Raw genomic sequence first — 14,020 nt, 5'->3', positions numbered from 1 at the left:
CATTCTCAGTTTACCCCCTTACTGTTTGTTATTGAACCATGAGAGCACTCAAACCCCCAAGCAATCTCTAATGACAACATACAGAATCAAATGTCATGAGGTTTGATTAGAATACAAAGTAGTGTGAATTGTACATTGACCCATGCAAATTTACATTTAGGGGTACATTCTAGTTTGTAAATATGTTTAGTATAAATTTGGTCTAATTGTCATTTTTGCATACATTTGGGTTGCTTTTAATATCCTTCCAACTACTGTTGAAAATACCTTATTTAGATTTGACATTTTTGTAGGCAATGTTCCTCAGATAGTAACATGGTGTCAGGCCTACAACAATACACAAAGATTGATGAAGACCAAAGTTGATTTATCATTTGACCCAACAGCAGCATATCATAATTATAAGATAGAAATCAGTCCACAGAGAGATGATGAAGTCAATGTATGTTTTTTTCATCTATATTTGTATTGAAAATTTAATAGCATGAACATTTTCCAAATTTTCTGTCCTTATAAGATTTTGTTCCTAACAAAAAATAGCACAATAGTGTTGAAAGTGGCATTAAATAACAATCAATTTATTAAAAGATTTTGAAATAATATGAAATTTTCATAACAACTTTTGTATAGATAAAGGACATGACACCTAAAACTTTCAATGATGTTGAAGTTGGAAAAAAAGAGTAAAATGAAAATGTAGAACTAACAAATATCTCCTGATCTTAAAATTATTTCATGGTTCATTTATCAACATTAATACAAAAATAGAGAGAGTTGGTATATATTTGCCTAAGACAGCTATCCACAAGAGTTCAAATGATGAGGATGTAAGCACCAGTAGATCATTGTACAGCTGTCAACTGTAAACAAAAACCATAACTGTAGTGATAGTCAGCTTAAAAAGGCTCCAACATAACAAATCAGGACAGTTTTTAGAATGCATGATAAGTAGAAGCTTATAGCTTTGTAATTCATTGAGCACTGAAAATTGGTGTTCAACGAATGAAAAGTAATGCATCCACAGTAACTAATTATCTATTTATTCTTTGTAATGTGTCTTTGAAACCCTTATAATCTTAATTTTACATCTTTTTCATGGTTCTGTAAAATACTTTCTACAATTGCAGATAAACTGGTGTCTAAAAGTATTTATTGATGATGAAGAACTAACAGAAATCTGTGGTATAGAACCCCCTAGTACTTCTGCCAAACTTGTACTTCACGTATGGAATCGTAACAACTACATACCAGATATATCTGACCTGTTTAATGTTTTCTCAGCTAAAGCTTACTTCAAAGACCTAATCATTCCACCTAAAATTGGCAATAAATGTCGCTATGGTGATCCATTCAGAGGAGGTACTAATCCAGTGATAAAGTATGAGGCTGGAATCGGTACAGAAAAGTTACAAACAGACGTTGTACCGTACAGAGAGATATATAGGCCATGTATACCATGCAATACACAATGTTCTTTACTTAACTGTCAGTCTGATTGTGATCTCAATCAGCATACTGTTGTGACCTTCACCCTGAATGACCTTGATCTTGAAACTTTTGTTACAGCAGAAAATGGCACTGGGCATGAGTACAACAAAACTCTTGTATACTATGAAACAGGTATTATATTATATTTTTGGTTGGGAGTTGTCTCATTGGCAATCATACCACATTCTCTTTTTTTTGTGCATAATTAATTGGATGAAATTACATAAAAATATATGATGATAGTTACAGAAATTCATTGTAATATACAAGGTTATTAATTCTTATATTTTAAGTGGGAGTTGGACATAAATCTGAATCTATTACCACATAACAAAAGTTAATTATTGGAAGATATAGTACTTTGTTTGACTTATTACAGTGCAATATAGTACTCTTTAATTAATCCACACATTAACAAAACACCCCAATGACATTAGGCATATGTTCTAATATAACTTATTTAAATACAAATGCATTAGCTAAAAAACATTTAGAATATAAAAAATTTTAGTCGATCATTGATGCAGTAGACTCCTGAATTTTCTATATTCACTACGGTAAAGAAGCACCAGACAAAAACTGTGCTGATATCGGCCATTTTAAAACTTGTAAAGGTTACATTAGAATTGGAGCGTAAGAATATTTCAATTAAACTGAACTTGCTTAATACTAACAACCTTTCAGTAGCAATGGCCAGCACATTTTCACCAGTTGGTCAAACTGTAACTTTTAAAAATGAAATCATTTGAATAATGAATGGGCAACACGTTTGATATGCACATTAATAATTGAATATTACCTATTTCAGTGAGAGCTGTATTAGGATCAGGCCTTACTGCTGTTGCATCATCAGGTGGATTTTACATTGATCTAACCCCACCAATTTTTGACCCTGATGCCATGCTTCAGATCTATATTGATGTGAGCCAGGGAGAATTTAGACCTGTGAAGTATCAGGCATCTAACGACACAATCAAAGCTTATTGGTATTGTTATGATACTGAGAGCTTGATAATGGTATGGAGTGTATAATTTTGTTAGATGGTTAAAGCACAACCATTTTTATACCCCTGCTTTGAAAAAAGGGGGGTATACTGTTTTACCTCTGTCAGTCCGTCCTTCCCTCCATCAGTCCATCTGTCCATCAGTCCGTCAGTCCCATGAATATTTTATGTCACTTTTTTCTCAGGAACTACAATACATTCTGAAATTTGGTTTCAGGGTTTATATAAGTCTGCTTTACTGTGTGATGTATTTTCAGATTGATCACTTGACAACTTCCTGTTTACCGAACACTTGTATTATTTTACACATGATAACCAAGTTGAAAATTTTCGTCACATTTTTCTCAGGAACTACAGTACAAGGATTTCTGAAATGGGTTTCAGAGTTTATATAAGTCTGCAATACCGTGTGATGTGTTTTCATGTTCATCACTCAACAATATCCTGTTTACTGCACACTTGCATTTTTTTTAAATAATTAGAATAATCCACTTGTGGCGGGGGTATCATCAGTGAGCAATAGCTCTCAGTTTCACTTGTTATACATTGTACTTGTGATTCAGAAAAATGTATGTTGATATGTATATATAAAGCAATAATTATAAGAAATGAATCAATCAATCTATCCATCAAATGGTTTAATGTAGTTAAGTATGAAGTTAGGGTCACACTGACTTGAAAGTTAGTTTCTTATGTTGTGATTTTTTTTATGCCCAACCTACGATAGTAGAGGGGCATTATATTTTCTGGTCTGTGCATGGTACGTTCATTCGTCCGTTCATCCATCTGTCCGACTTCATGTTAATGTTTTTGGTCGAGGTAGTTTTTGATGAAGTTGAAATCCAATCTACTTGAAACTCAGTACACATGTTCGCTATGATGTGATCTTTCTAATTTTAATGCCAAATTAGAGTTTTGACCCCAATTGCACGTCCACTGAACATTAAAAATGATGGTGCAAGTAGGGCATCCATGTACTGTGGACACATTCTTGCTTTAAATACTGTAAATTGTGAATGATTTCATTGAGACGAGAGTCACAAAATTACGGAATCACTTTGATTTAGATTTAGAATAAGTATATATTATATAAAAAAAACGGAGATATTAGATGTATTAAAGCTTATAAGACAAAAACAAATAAATACTGATTAAACAAAAGGTAAAATTTGTTCTTCCCTTTTACAGGACAACAAATGGGCCATAGGGACAAGCATTGGCAGTGAAGATATTCAGCAATTTGTATCAATTGGTGTTGAACAGATAGCAATAAATAGTTCTTTAGAGGGAATGTTAAAAAATAACCACACATATTACGTCTCTATAAGATGTGAAAATGGGGCAGAACTTGTCACACAGTGGAATGATAAAATAGGTCAGACATTAATAAAGAATTATTAACACTAAAGAAAGAAACCATATTATATTGTATTTACATAGCTGGTGATTTCAAATTTTATACAATGAACTTATGGGGTTAAAATAATATTGTATTTACATAGCTGGTGATTTCAAATTTTATACAATGAACTTATGGAGTTAAAATAATATTGTATTTACATAGCTGGTGATTTCAAATTTTATACAATGAACTTATGGGGTTAAAATAATATTGTATTTACATAGCTGGTGATTTCAAATTTTATACAATGAACTTATGGGGTTAAAATAATATTGTATTTACATAGGTGGTGATTTCAAATTTTATACAATGAACTTATGGAGTTAAAATAATATTGTATTTACATAGCTGGTGATTTCAAATTTTATACAATGAACTTATGGGGTTAAAATAATATTGTATTTACATAGGTGATTTCAAATTTTATACAATGAACTTATGGAGTTAAAATAAGGGACTTAATTTTGTTATTTCTAATTAAAGAGATGTGATTTCAAATTTTGCTTTTAAATAGAGCAGGTAATTTTTGGATGGTTTATCCAAAGTGCAAAACCAGCATATATTATGTGATTATGTCATGGTGGTAGGGAAATCAACTACTCCTGCACCATTTCCTTTCAACAGAGATCTTTAAAACTTAACAGAAATTTGGTCACCAATTATGGAGTTTTTAAAGATTATTTGTTATACTTCCTTTTATCTAAATGCTCATTATAGAACTTTCTATTCAACTTAGCTAATTTTTAAGTTTTTGATTTATTTTCAGGTGTTATAATTTTACTGAACCCGCCAGATGTTGAACTTATAAATGCCACAGTTATAGGAGCTGAGAAGTTTGATCAGCCTGTCACCCCTTCTGATTCTAAACGTGGTACAGACCCTGGCACTATTGGTTTCTCGTTCACTATCAGTGAGGATGAATCAGTTAAACGTTATGGTAAATATAAATACTACTTATTGAAATAATTTAGATAAAAAGATGTAAGCTATACATCTATGAGACAACAACACAAGGACAAAAATGACTAAAAGATATCTAGAGGTCAACATATAGGCTTCAATAATAGACAGTTGTCTCTGCAATATGGTAACAAAGTTCACAAATAATTTTTTTAGGAAACTGTCCAAACTAGTATCCCTGATGACTGTTATGTAAGGGTTAAACTTTATTAATTATAGAAGTGCATAACATTCACATTTTCCAAAGATTACAAATTGTTTTGTATTTATCTCCTAGTAGAGCAGAAATTTTTAGAATTATATCATTTAAATATCTGTAAAAACAAACAAATATATTTTTTCTGTAGATGATCTATACAAATCTGGCAATTTTGCTGGGAAAAAAAGCTCTGGTCCATACATATATTGTATTTTGGAAACGAAAACATGATATCAACTACATTTTGGTAATTTTTGGTAAATATTCTACCAATTTCATTTTTACACCCACATCTTCCTTAACGTTTTTGTGTTTTGATTTTAGACATCTGTTTGGGGTCATCAGACGACAAAGATGATATATTTCCGTGTACCTATGTTTCTGTTAATATGTCTGGAACTATCTTGATCAAGAATGGGTCCCTGTATTTAAACCAATACAAATTGTATGACTTGCATGAGTTGAGGAGAGACCAGAGTAGCTCTTCCTCAAATACATTCCACATGGAGCCAGGGAGAACTCTGTTTATAACACTTAGAGCTTGTAATGATGCCTACCTCTGTAGTAATAAATCCTTGGGATCAGTTACAATGATGGATGATAAAGCTGTGATGAAGACCTCAGTGGGAGGTGAACCTCTGGAAGTGGAGTATGATATGTCTAGTAACAGGAGGAAGAGAAGGAGTATAGACCAGAGTAGTTCATTACTAGTCATTACAACACCTGAGGGTAAGAATTATCCAATTGTTCCATTAATGTATTTTGTTCAGAGGTTAGTTTCTACTGACAAAAGTATATAAATGGAACCATACAATAATACAGATAAAAAAAATAAAACTACTTTTTATAAATTTCATGCATATGAAGTGCTTTTCTGTATTTATTTGCACTAGAAATACTCAAATTGTTGAATAATTGGAGAGCTATATTGTATTTGCCACAGTTTTTAGTATTTTTAAAATCTTACCTCCTAGGTACATGTTTTAGTAATGATATAACTGTTTTCAAATTTGTTAGTTTTCATGACTTGCATCTGGACCCAGTATATTAATGGAATCTTAAGGTAATACAGATTAAACTGTATCAGTATTTTTCAAGACTTGTTATATGAATGGGACCATTAGATAATACAGTTTTAATTGCTCAGGAATAGATAAGAAGAGTATATTGATGGAACCATTAATTAAGATACAGTATGAACCACGGTGGGTATGGTTGTCCTGCGAGAGAATGTACTGTGCTGGTGATTCGGTCCTGACGGGTGCTGGTGATCAATAAAAAAATGTAAACAAAGACGAAAATGATGATTTTTGACGTTTTCACTCATAAAAAATGGAAGAAAACAGTTGAGATTTTTCCAATTTCGTTTCTTATGGGTTCATATATAAACCATTAAAAAAATGACCCTCTAAACTGTTTCAGTAAGCCTAACACAAAAATGCTCATTTTCAGAAAATCTCGAACTGAAAAAATAAAACAAAAATGCTCATAGAGTCCGCTTTCTATACCGCAATCCACACGACAAAACAATTTTGTGAAAAAACATTGCAATTTATTAAAATTTAGCATTTTCTCAATTCATTCATGTCCTGATACTGTGCTGGTGGGTCCTGTCATTGTGCTGGTGGGTCCTGATACGGTGCTGGTGATTTTGAATAAGAAGTTGGTCATATTTGAAACAAATGTAACAAAATCATTAAAATTAGCCAGATAATTGTTGCCAACAGGATCTATGACTCCTATTTTAGCTCTTGTGCATCCATTTGGCTGTTTAATATGTGTTTTCAAATGATCTGAACTTGTATTACATAATAACATAAAAGGGCAACATCTTTCGTCCAATATCAGATAACAATAAATAGTATCTAAAATAAGTTAAAAATTCCACAATACTATATTTTTCATTTTATGTGTCAATTTGTTCGAAAAAAGTCGAAAAGAAGAGACTATTTTTAATGTCATGATTAAATGTCGCTTTCTAGATCTATGCTTAGCATTTATTTCAGATGACATGGATTCCTCACCCTGATGACCCTACTGCCTTTCATAACTTTATCCGTATACATATATTAAAAGATAAACAAAAGGCTGCATGCAACACGTATTTTTGTATTTAAAATGATTCGTTGTAATGAGAATATTTGTGGTGAATGGAAACTGTGAGGGTCACAATCTTAAATTGCTTATAAATGTTGCTGGAACCAGTTTCGTTATCTGATCTGAATTTTCTGAAATGTGCAAGGTAGATAGACATTTTGATTTTTTTTACTCAGTAATGAACCATTGTGTTGATCCCATGCTAAACATAACAAAAATCTCTGTACAAAGGTCTGTGAATTTCTACAAAAATAGTGATTTTATTTTCACTAAATTCTCTTTTTCTACTAAATAAAATAATGAACTATAAATAATAATGCTTTGCAAGAAGTTTCCCCTTGATATATGTACAAAATTATATCTCTATTATTCATTTTCTGTGCTGTTTTGATACTATTGCAGTTTGCACATTTCGGAATTGAAAGGCCACAGGAGGGGTTATAAACCGTACACGAAAAGTTAAAATATTGATATAAGTACTTAATTTGCATCTTTGAACCCCCACCCCGGCTTGTTTTTTTAGGAGCCTGGGGTGTCTAAAAATGGTCGATTACAGACAGCCGAGTACGCATTTTACTTTCCAGGCGTGTTATTGTTGATTGTTAAAGTCCTGAAAACGGATAGATGGAAACAAAAATGTTTGATATATCTGGCTTTAGATTCAGTTTTTTAAAATATAAATTAAGGCTACATTTTAATATAATAATTCTATGAATTCATAATATAAAAAATGCAGAAAAAAAATGAATGAAGTGAAATATCTTAGTAAGGAGTCATTACTACAGAGATGGTGTGTTTGACACACAAAACTTAAAAGCTTAGTGATATTACCAATATTAAAATAAAAGTGTATTTTAGTTAGGTATTTTTTCCATTTACTCATTTTCAATTATAATCAAGGCACATTTTATTTTTATTCATGAATAATATTTATATATAGAAAAAAAGGACACATTGTTCACTTCCTCCCCCGTAATTCTTTATCAAAAATATTTATTTTGAAATGAAAAAAAGCTAAGAAATCTTAATTTTATTAGTGTTCTCTAGGTTATCTCGTCTTCATTCTCTGACATATTCTAGCCTGCCCTTTCATAAAATAGTGATTTTTTTTAGTGTTCTATCGAACTTTCGAAAAAAAAAACCTGAAAACCGTTTAGACAATAAAAAATTGTTGGAAAAATCTTACAACAAGTGATTCTTAATATAGCTATAAGATACATTTTTCTTTTACAATACAAATTTCAAATCTTACGGGAAACTATTCCAAGCTTTCACTGTAACCTCGCTCGCTCTAACTTATCCCCATCCCTCCCCCCAACTCCCCCCCCCCCCAAATAAAAACCACACACACCAAACAAACAAACCCGCAATACTATTGTCATTCTTATAGTCAGCACTCAATTGTTCACAAACAAATGTGTTTTAAGCTGCTAAAGACATGATTCAAACGCTCAGAAAGTCCTTTGTTCTATATTTTTGCTTTCAATTTTTATGCAAAACCTTTTACATAAATATTTTATGGGTTATTGTTGAAGGTCGTACGATGACGTATGGTTGTTAACACATACTTCCTTTGGTTTCTTATGGAAATTTGTCCATTGACAACAAACATACCACATCATCTACTTTATATAAGTATTGTATAAATTACAATGTATCTTGGTGATCTGGCAAAATGATCGTAATCCCGAAAATCGTAAACATATTTTCTTATCTTAAAAGGGGGCAAGAAAGGTCCATTAACAGGCAAATAAATAAGATTACAGTTAGTTTAAAAAAAATTAAAAAAAATAGGAGTATTTTTTCTCTCATAATAACAGTAAACAGATTCACAATAATGTCAATTTCAAGAAAGCAGACAACAGCTAATAAGTCAATAACAGTACAGCATCAATGATCTTGAATATATGCCACTTTTAACTAAAATATAAAAGCACAGAACCAGGACATAGGAGCACAGAACCAGGACCGTTTTTCTTATCACCAGCACAGCGTCAGGACAATTCCGTTTAACGAACTTGCACGACTTTTGCAATATAATATTGTTGTAATATACTTTGCATGGTACTTATGACACATCAGAGAAAAATTAAGCAACAAAACAGTCGTTTTATTGCCGTTCTGATACAATGTAAACAAACCCACCAGCACAGAATCAGGACCCACCAGCACCCGTCAGGACCAAATCACCAGCACAGTACGTTCTCTCGCAGGACAACCATACCCACCGTGATGAACTGTTTTTGTTATTTTTCAGGACTTGCGTCAGGACAGAGTATATTAATGGAACCCTTAGATAGTTATGATTTAACAGCTGTTTATGATTCAGTATCTTCCACACAGTTCCAACCTTACATAGTTAATCCTAGTGATACAATGGACTTAGTAGACAGACTTCTATATAGAAGGTATTTTAAGTGCATTTTTTATACAGTTAAACTGTTTGAAGTTACATTCCAGTTTAAACCAATCTAATAGTAGTCTTTAAAAAATAAATGAGGCCAGCCTTATTTTTTTTCAGATTAAGAAGTTGACTATTTTTTGTTGTGGTTAATGTCTTTTTCTTTTATAGAAAGTTTTTTTTCAGGGCATGAAAGATCTGATTGAAAAGATTATTTCCCACTAACTAATTAATAATTTCTAATATTTTTTGTATCACTATAAAAAATCTTTTTTCATTTTCTCAACTGATACTGTTTTCAATTCTATAAAGTGAAAAACTATACTGTTCACTTTTCATTATATTATCATACAAATTGAAAAGAGGCATAGTCATTTTGTGATTTCTATATAATTATTAATCTGTAAGAAGTGACTATGTTCTTTATCTAGGATATTGTATTATTCACTAAATACTTATTTCCAGATTATTAATCAATGAATACTTCTGTTTTAGATTATCCAGCAGTACATTTTCCTTTTCTCTGGTACCTATTGGACATTTACCTATGCCAGGACCAGTCAACATAACTTATTTTGATTCTTCCATAGACAGAGATCAGAGAGTTATGTTAACCCATTGGAATCCAGGTACTATTTTAAGTTTAAGAATCTTAAAGTTGACGATTGAATAGCATCAGATATTCCATGCATTTAAGACCAGCAATCTGTTAATGTGACATGAATATGAACAGTAAAAAAATCCAACTAAACTGATCAGTAAATAAAAATGATTATTCAAATTCCATACCAAGACTTCCAAGTCGGTGTAGCTAGTAGTACAAGAACTCAAAACAATTATATCAACAAGAGGTCTTGTCTATATCTGTATGACTGTAAGGAATGAAAGAATGGAAAAGTAAAATATGTTTTCTTTAAGTTAATGTTGTGATACTGATTTCAATTGAAATAAATTGTCATATCTACAAATTTTGCAATCTATTTCACAAACCAATACATTGAAACACATGTCTACATAGCCAATTTAAATTAAGCTTTCTGTAGACACCTTTGCAATAACATTTTGTAAACCAGAAACCATAAGATACTTATTATCTCCCTTATTTCAGATAAAAAAAAATTGTGAAACCATGTAAAGCAAGCTATCTAACAGTATCTCCCCAATTTATAACAAAATATTACAAGATTATTTATTTGGGATAGATGGAAAGAAAAACCATCTTTATGAAACTGGAAAACACCATTTATATACTGAAATAAATCTCCCTTATTTATAGAAAACTGCAAAGGAATCATATAATTTAGGATATCATAAAGGTATACACCAGAGGAGGCTTTATGATATCAACTCCTACTAAACAGTTTGGTGGTTATTAATGAAACTTGACATAGTCAAAGAACAATATCTATTCATATGTGCAAACAATAATAAAATCCAAGTCCAACATGTTACAGGGGAGATAATCATTTTTAGAGTTTTGGAATGAATTGTGTCTTGTACTTACAAAATCAGGCATGAACTTATATTAGTTCTCATGTTAACTTGACAATTCCTCACTGTATTTAAGGTAAACAGCAGTGGGAGCTTACTAGTAAAACATGTGGTGACTACAATGATACAGAGATCCTTAATGTAGATGGCAGCACTACCACTATGGTAAGAAATTAAACATTTTGTTTCTGACTTAAATGATACATTTTGTACTTAATTTTCAGATAATAAAAAGTGTAAAGATCATGATTCTCCCTTAAGCAAAGATGACCATAGACTTTTTTTTGTGTGTTCTGTTTAAATCCTTTTGATTTATGCTGTCAGATATATTGCATCTTTGAATTTTCAAACTGTTGGTCTCAATCTAAAACATGGACATCTTTTCATACATTTGTTTACTTATGTATTCTATGACAACTTTTCAAAATACATTATAGTGCAAATTGAAAAGAATTTGACTTTCCTCTGTCTTTGTTTGTTATGCCCCACTTACTATTGTAGAGGGGCATTATGTTTTCTGGTCTGTACGTTAGTTCGTCGGTCTGTTCATTCGTCCTGCCTCAGGTTAAAGTTTTTGGTCAAGGTACACATGTTCCTTATGATATGATCTTTCTAATTTTAATGCCAAATAAGAGTTTTGACCCCAATTTCACGTTCCACTGAACATAGAAAATGATGGTGTGAGTGGGGCATCCATGTAATGAGGACACATTCTTGTTATGCTTGGATTCGACAGTTTAATTTTTAAATTATATTTGTAAATATTTAGGTTTGCAGAACTTGGAATACAGAACAAGAGAATGTCAACTCTCTTAACAGTCGTAAGAAAAGATCCACTACACAGCCAATGTATCTTTCAGAGGAAACACAGTTCTCTCTTTCTATTGTATCAACAACAATATACAATACACCACCAAGATTGGTCAGTCCTGAAATTGTTACCATGGAGGAGGATTCAGGTAGGATAAACTTCCAGGAGTATTCTTTATTGATCTCTTTATATACATTACACAGTCTAAAGTGTTATGACCTTAAGCCTACACTGTTTATAGTATCTCCTTTTTTACACCTGTATTTTTTAGAATTTAGTGGCTTTTAGGAGAGTTTAATTTAGATTTTAAGTCTGAACACACAATTCCCAGTTTTAAAAATAAATCAATTACTAAAAAACCCATGGAGAAGTTACATAGAAAGATTATAAGCAATGTGAATAAAATGTTTCTAAGCAAGTTAAACTTTGAAATATTTTTTAATGATTTAGTCAAATATAAAAAAAAGGTCTTTCTAGCTTGCTTTGTAATTCCACCTGACTACATAAAATGTCTCTTTATTGATGTAAAATGATGTATTAACTCTTAATTATCAATTAGGGGGGTAGGACCTTTTTCGGGACATCAGGATCAGATGTTTTTAAGCTTGGGATTTTGGGATTGATCCTTTCGGGATCCTGGAATTCTTTTTTCAAATTTCAGATGTCAAGATTTAATTTTTTTTACATTCAGGACCTCAGGATTTTTAAGCAAGGGCATTCAGGATCGGGACCCCTCTGACCACCACCCCTCATCAATGTTTATTTATGTGAAGAATTTTTCACTACTGTACTCTTTGAATTTTTTGCTTTTCTCATTGACTAGTTACCATCACATTAATATGTAACTTATAAATGAACCATTTTAAAAATGTGATGGTTGACAAAACCAATAATTTGCCATTTCAGGAACCTTACAATATTTTCTGGAGGCTATTGATGATGAAGATGACACCATTGTATTTTATCTTGAGGATGCAGAATATGTGATGGGTACTCCAACTCTAACAACTAATGGCCTGTAAGTTTGATTTTTATATTAGTGACATTGTTTTTGGAGAGATAATTTGAGTATGTCATTATGGACTGTAGCTACTATTCAATGTAAATTGTACTTAAATTATTTACTGATATAAAATTAATATTATTAGTAACTTATTATGTTTTCTAATATTCCGTGAACTATGGAAAATCATATCCTTTACAAATTATTTTTTCCAGATTGATGTATACCCCATGTACAGATTGTGCTGGGACAGAATACATACACATCCTCCTAACAGAACATCAGACAGATATCCCAGCAGCCAGATCTAATATCACAATAATTGTTCATGTAACTTGTAAGAATGAACATCCTGGTGTTTTTCTTACTCAGTATGGTAGCTCTGTATTGTTTGAGGATAAGAGTGAACCAGTTGTGGTAAGTCCTCTAATACTACAATAACAGTTCATATCATCAGCCAGAATGAGCACCCTGCTGTTTTTCTTACTCCGTTTGGTAGCTTTTACTTGAGAGTGCAAGTGAGCCAGTACATGTAAATTATAATGACATACTTAATTCATTTAGAAGTGAAAATAAGCAAAAGGTGTACAAATTAATATTTTAGTTTTAGATATTTTTTATTTTTCTATAAGATGTTATTGGCTTTTAACTAAATGTCAGTAACTGTCTTTTTTGTTGTTAAGGACATAGAAATAGACCCTGCCATGTATTAAACCAAGCCACACTCTTTATGTGCCTGTCCCAAGTCAGGAGCCTGCAATTGAGTCACTTCATATTGTCTGGGTTGATTCTTCCAAAGAATGACCTATCGTTCTGAAAGAACTATAACTCTATATATTATAATTTATATAAATTGAAGAAAATTTTGGTGTTATTTAGGCCTTCCCCCTTAAAATACATTTAGAAAATGTTAATAAATTAATTTTTGGGGGTTTTCAGGTTTATTTAGAACAGAAAACAAATTATTCAGAACACAGTTGGGTTGACCAGTTCACTGCTTTGTTTGGAGCCTATGACAAAGATGTTAATGATGTTCTAACTTTGATGGTTTCACAGCCTGAGCATGGGAGTGTTACAGTTTCAGAGCCTATACTGATACCTCCTGAAATAGGACTTTGCCCTTCACATGCACCTGTATGTATAATGACTTAACAGAGAATAATC

General features: G+C 31.7%; 1 protein-coding gene across 1 annotated transcript in view; it reads left to right on the top strand.

The window, feature by feature from the left end:
* LOC134726609 (uncharacterized) overlaps positions 1 to 14,020 on the top strand; it is a 73,651-nt gene that overhangs the window by 50,416 nt on the left and 9,215 nt on the right. The window contains exons 37-49 of the mRNA XM_063591020.1: positions 294 to 442; positions 1,128 to 1,620; positions 2,297 to 2,505; positions 3,681 to 3,867; positions 4,661 to 4,831; positions 5,378 to 5,782; positions 9,408 to 9,558; positions 10,047 to 10,180; positions 11,119 to 11,207; positions 11,812 to 12,001; positions 12,760 to 12,871; positions 13,072 to 13,273; positions 13,796 to 13,990. Of these exons, the coding sequence (XP_063447090.1) occupies positions 294 to 442; positions 1,128 to 1,620; positions 2,297 to 2,505; positions 3,681 to 3,867; positions 4,661 to 4,831; positions 5,378 to 5,782; positions 9,408 to 9,558; positions 10,047 to 10,180; positions 11,119 to 11,207; positions 11,812 to 12,001; positions 12,760 to 12,871; positions 13,072 to 13,273; positions 13,796 to 13,990 (2,687 nt within the window). The remainder of the gene's footprint in view (positions 1 to 293; positions 443 to 1,127; positions 1,621 to 2,296; positions 2,506 to 3,680; positions 3,868 to 4,660; positions 4,832 to 5,377; positions 5,783 to 9,407; positions 9,559 to 10,046; positions 10,181 to 11,118; positions 11,208 to 11,811; positions 12,002 to 12,759; positions 12,872 to 13,071; positions 13,274 to 13,795; positions 13,991 to 14,020) is intronic.

The sequence above is a fragment of the Mytilus trossulus genome, chromosome 7 (assembly GCF_036588685.1).
Source record: "Mytilus trossulus isolate FHL-02 chromosome 7, PNRI_Mtr1.1.1.hap1, whole genome shotgun sequence".
Classification (NCBI taxonomy): domain Eukaryota; kingdom Metazoa; phylum Mollusca; class Bivalvia; order Mytilida; family Mytilidae; genus Mytilus; species Mytilus trossulus.
Note: the sequence above shows the minus strand (reverse complement) of the source record. Positions and strands in the feature narration are given on the sequence as shown.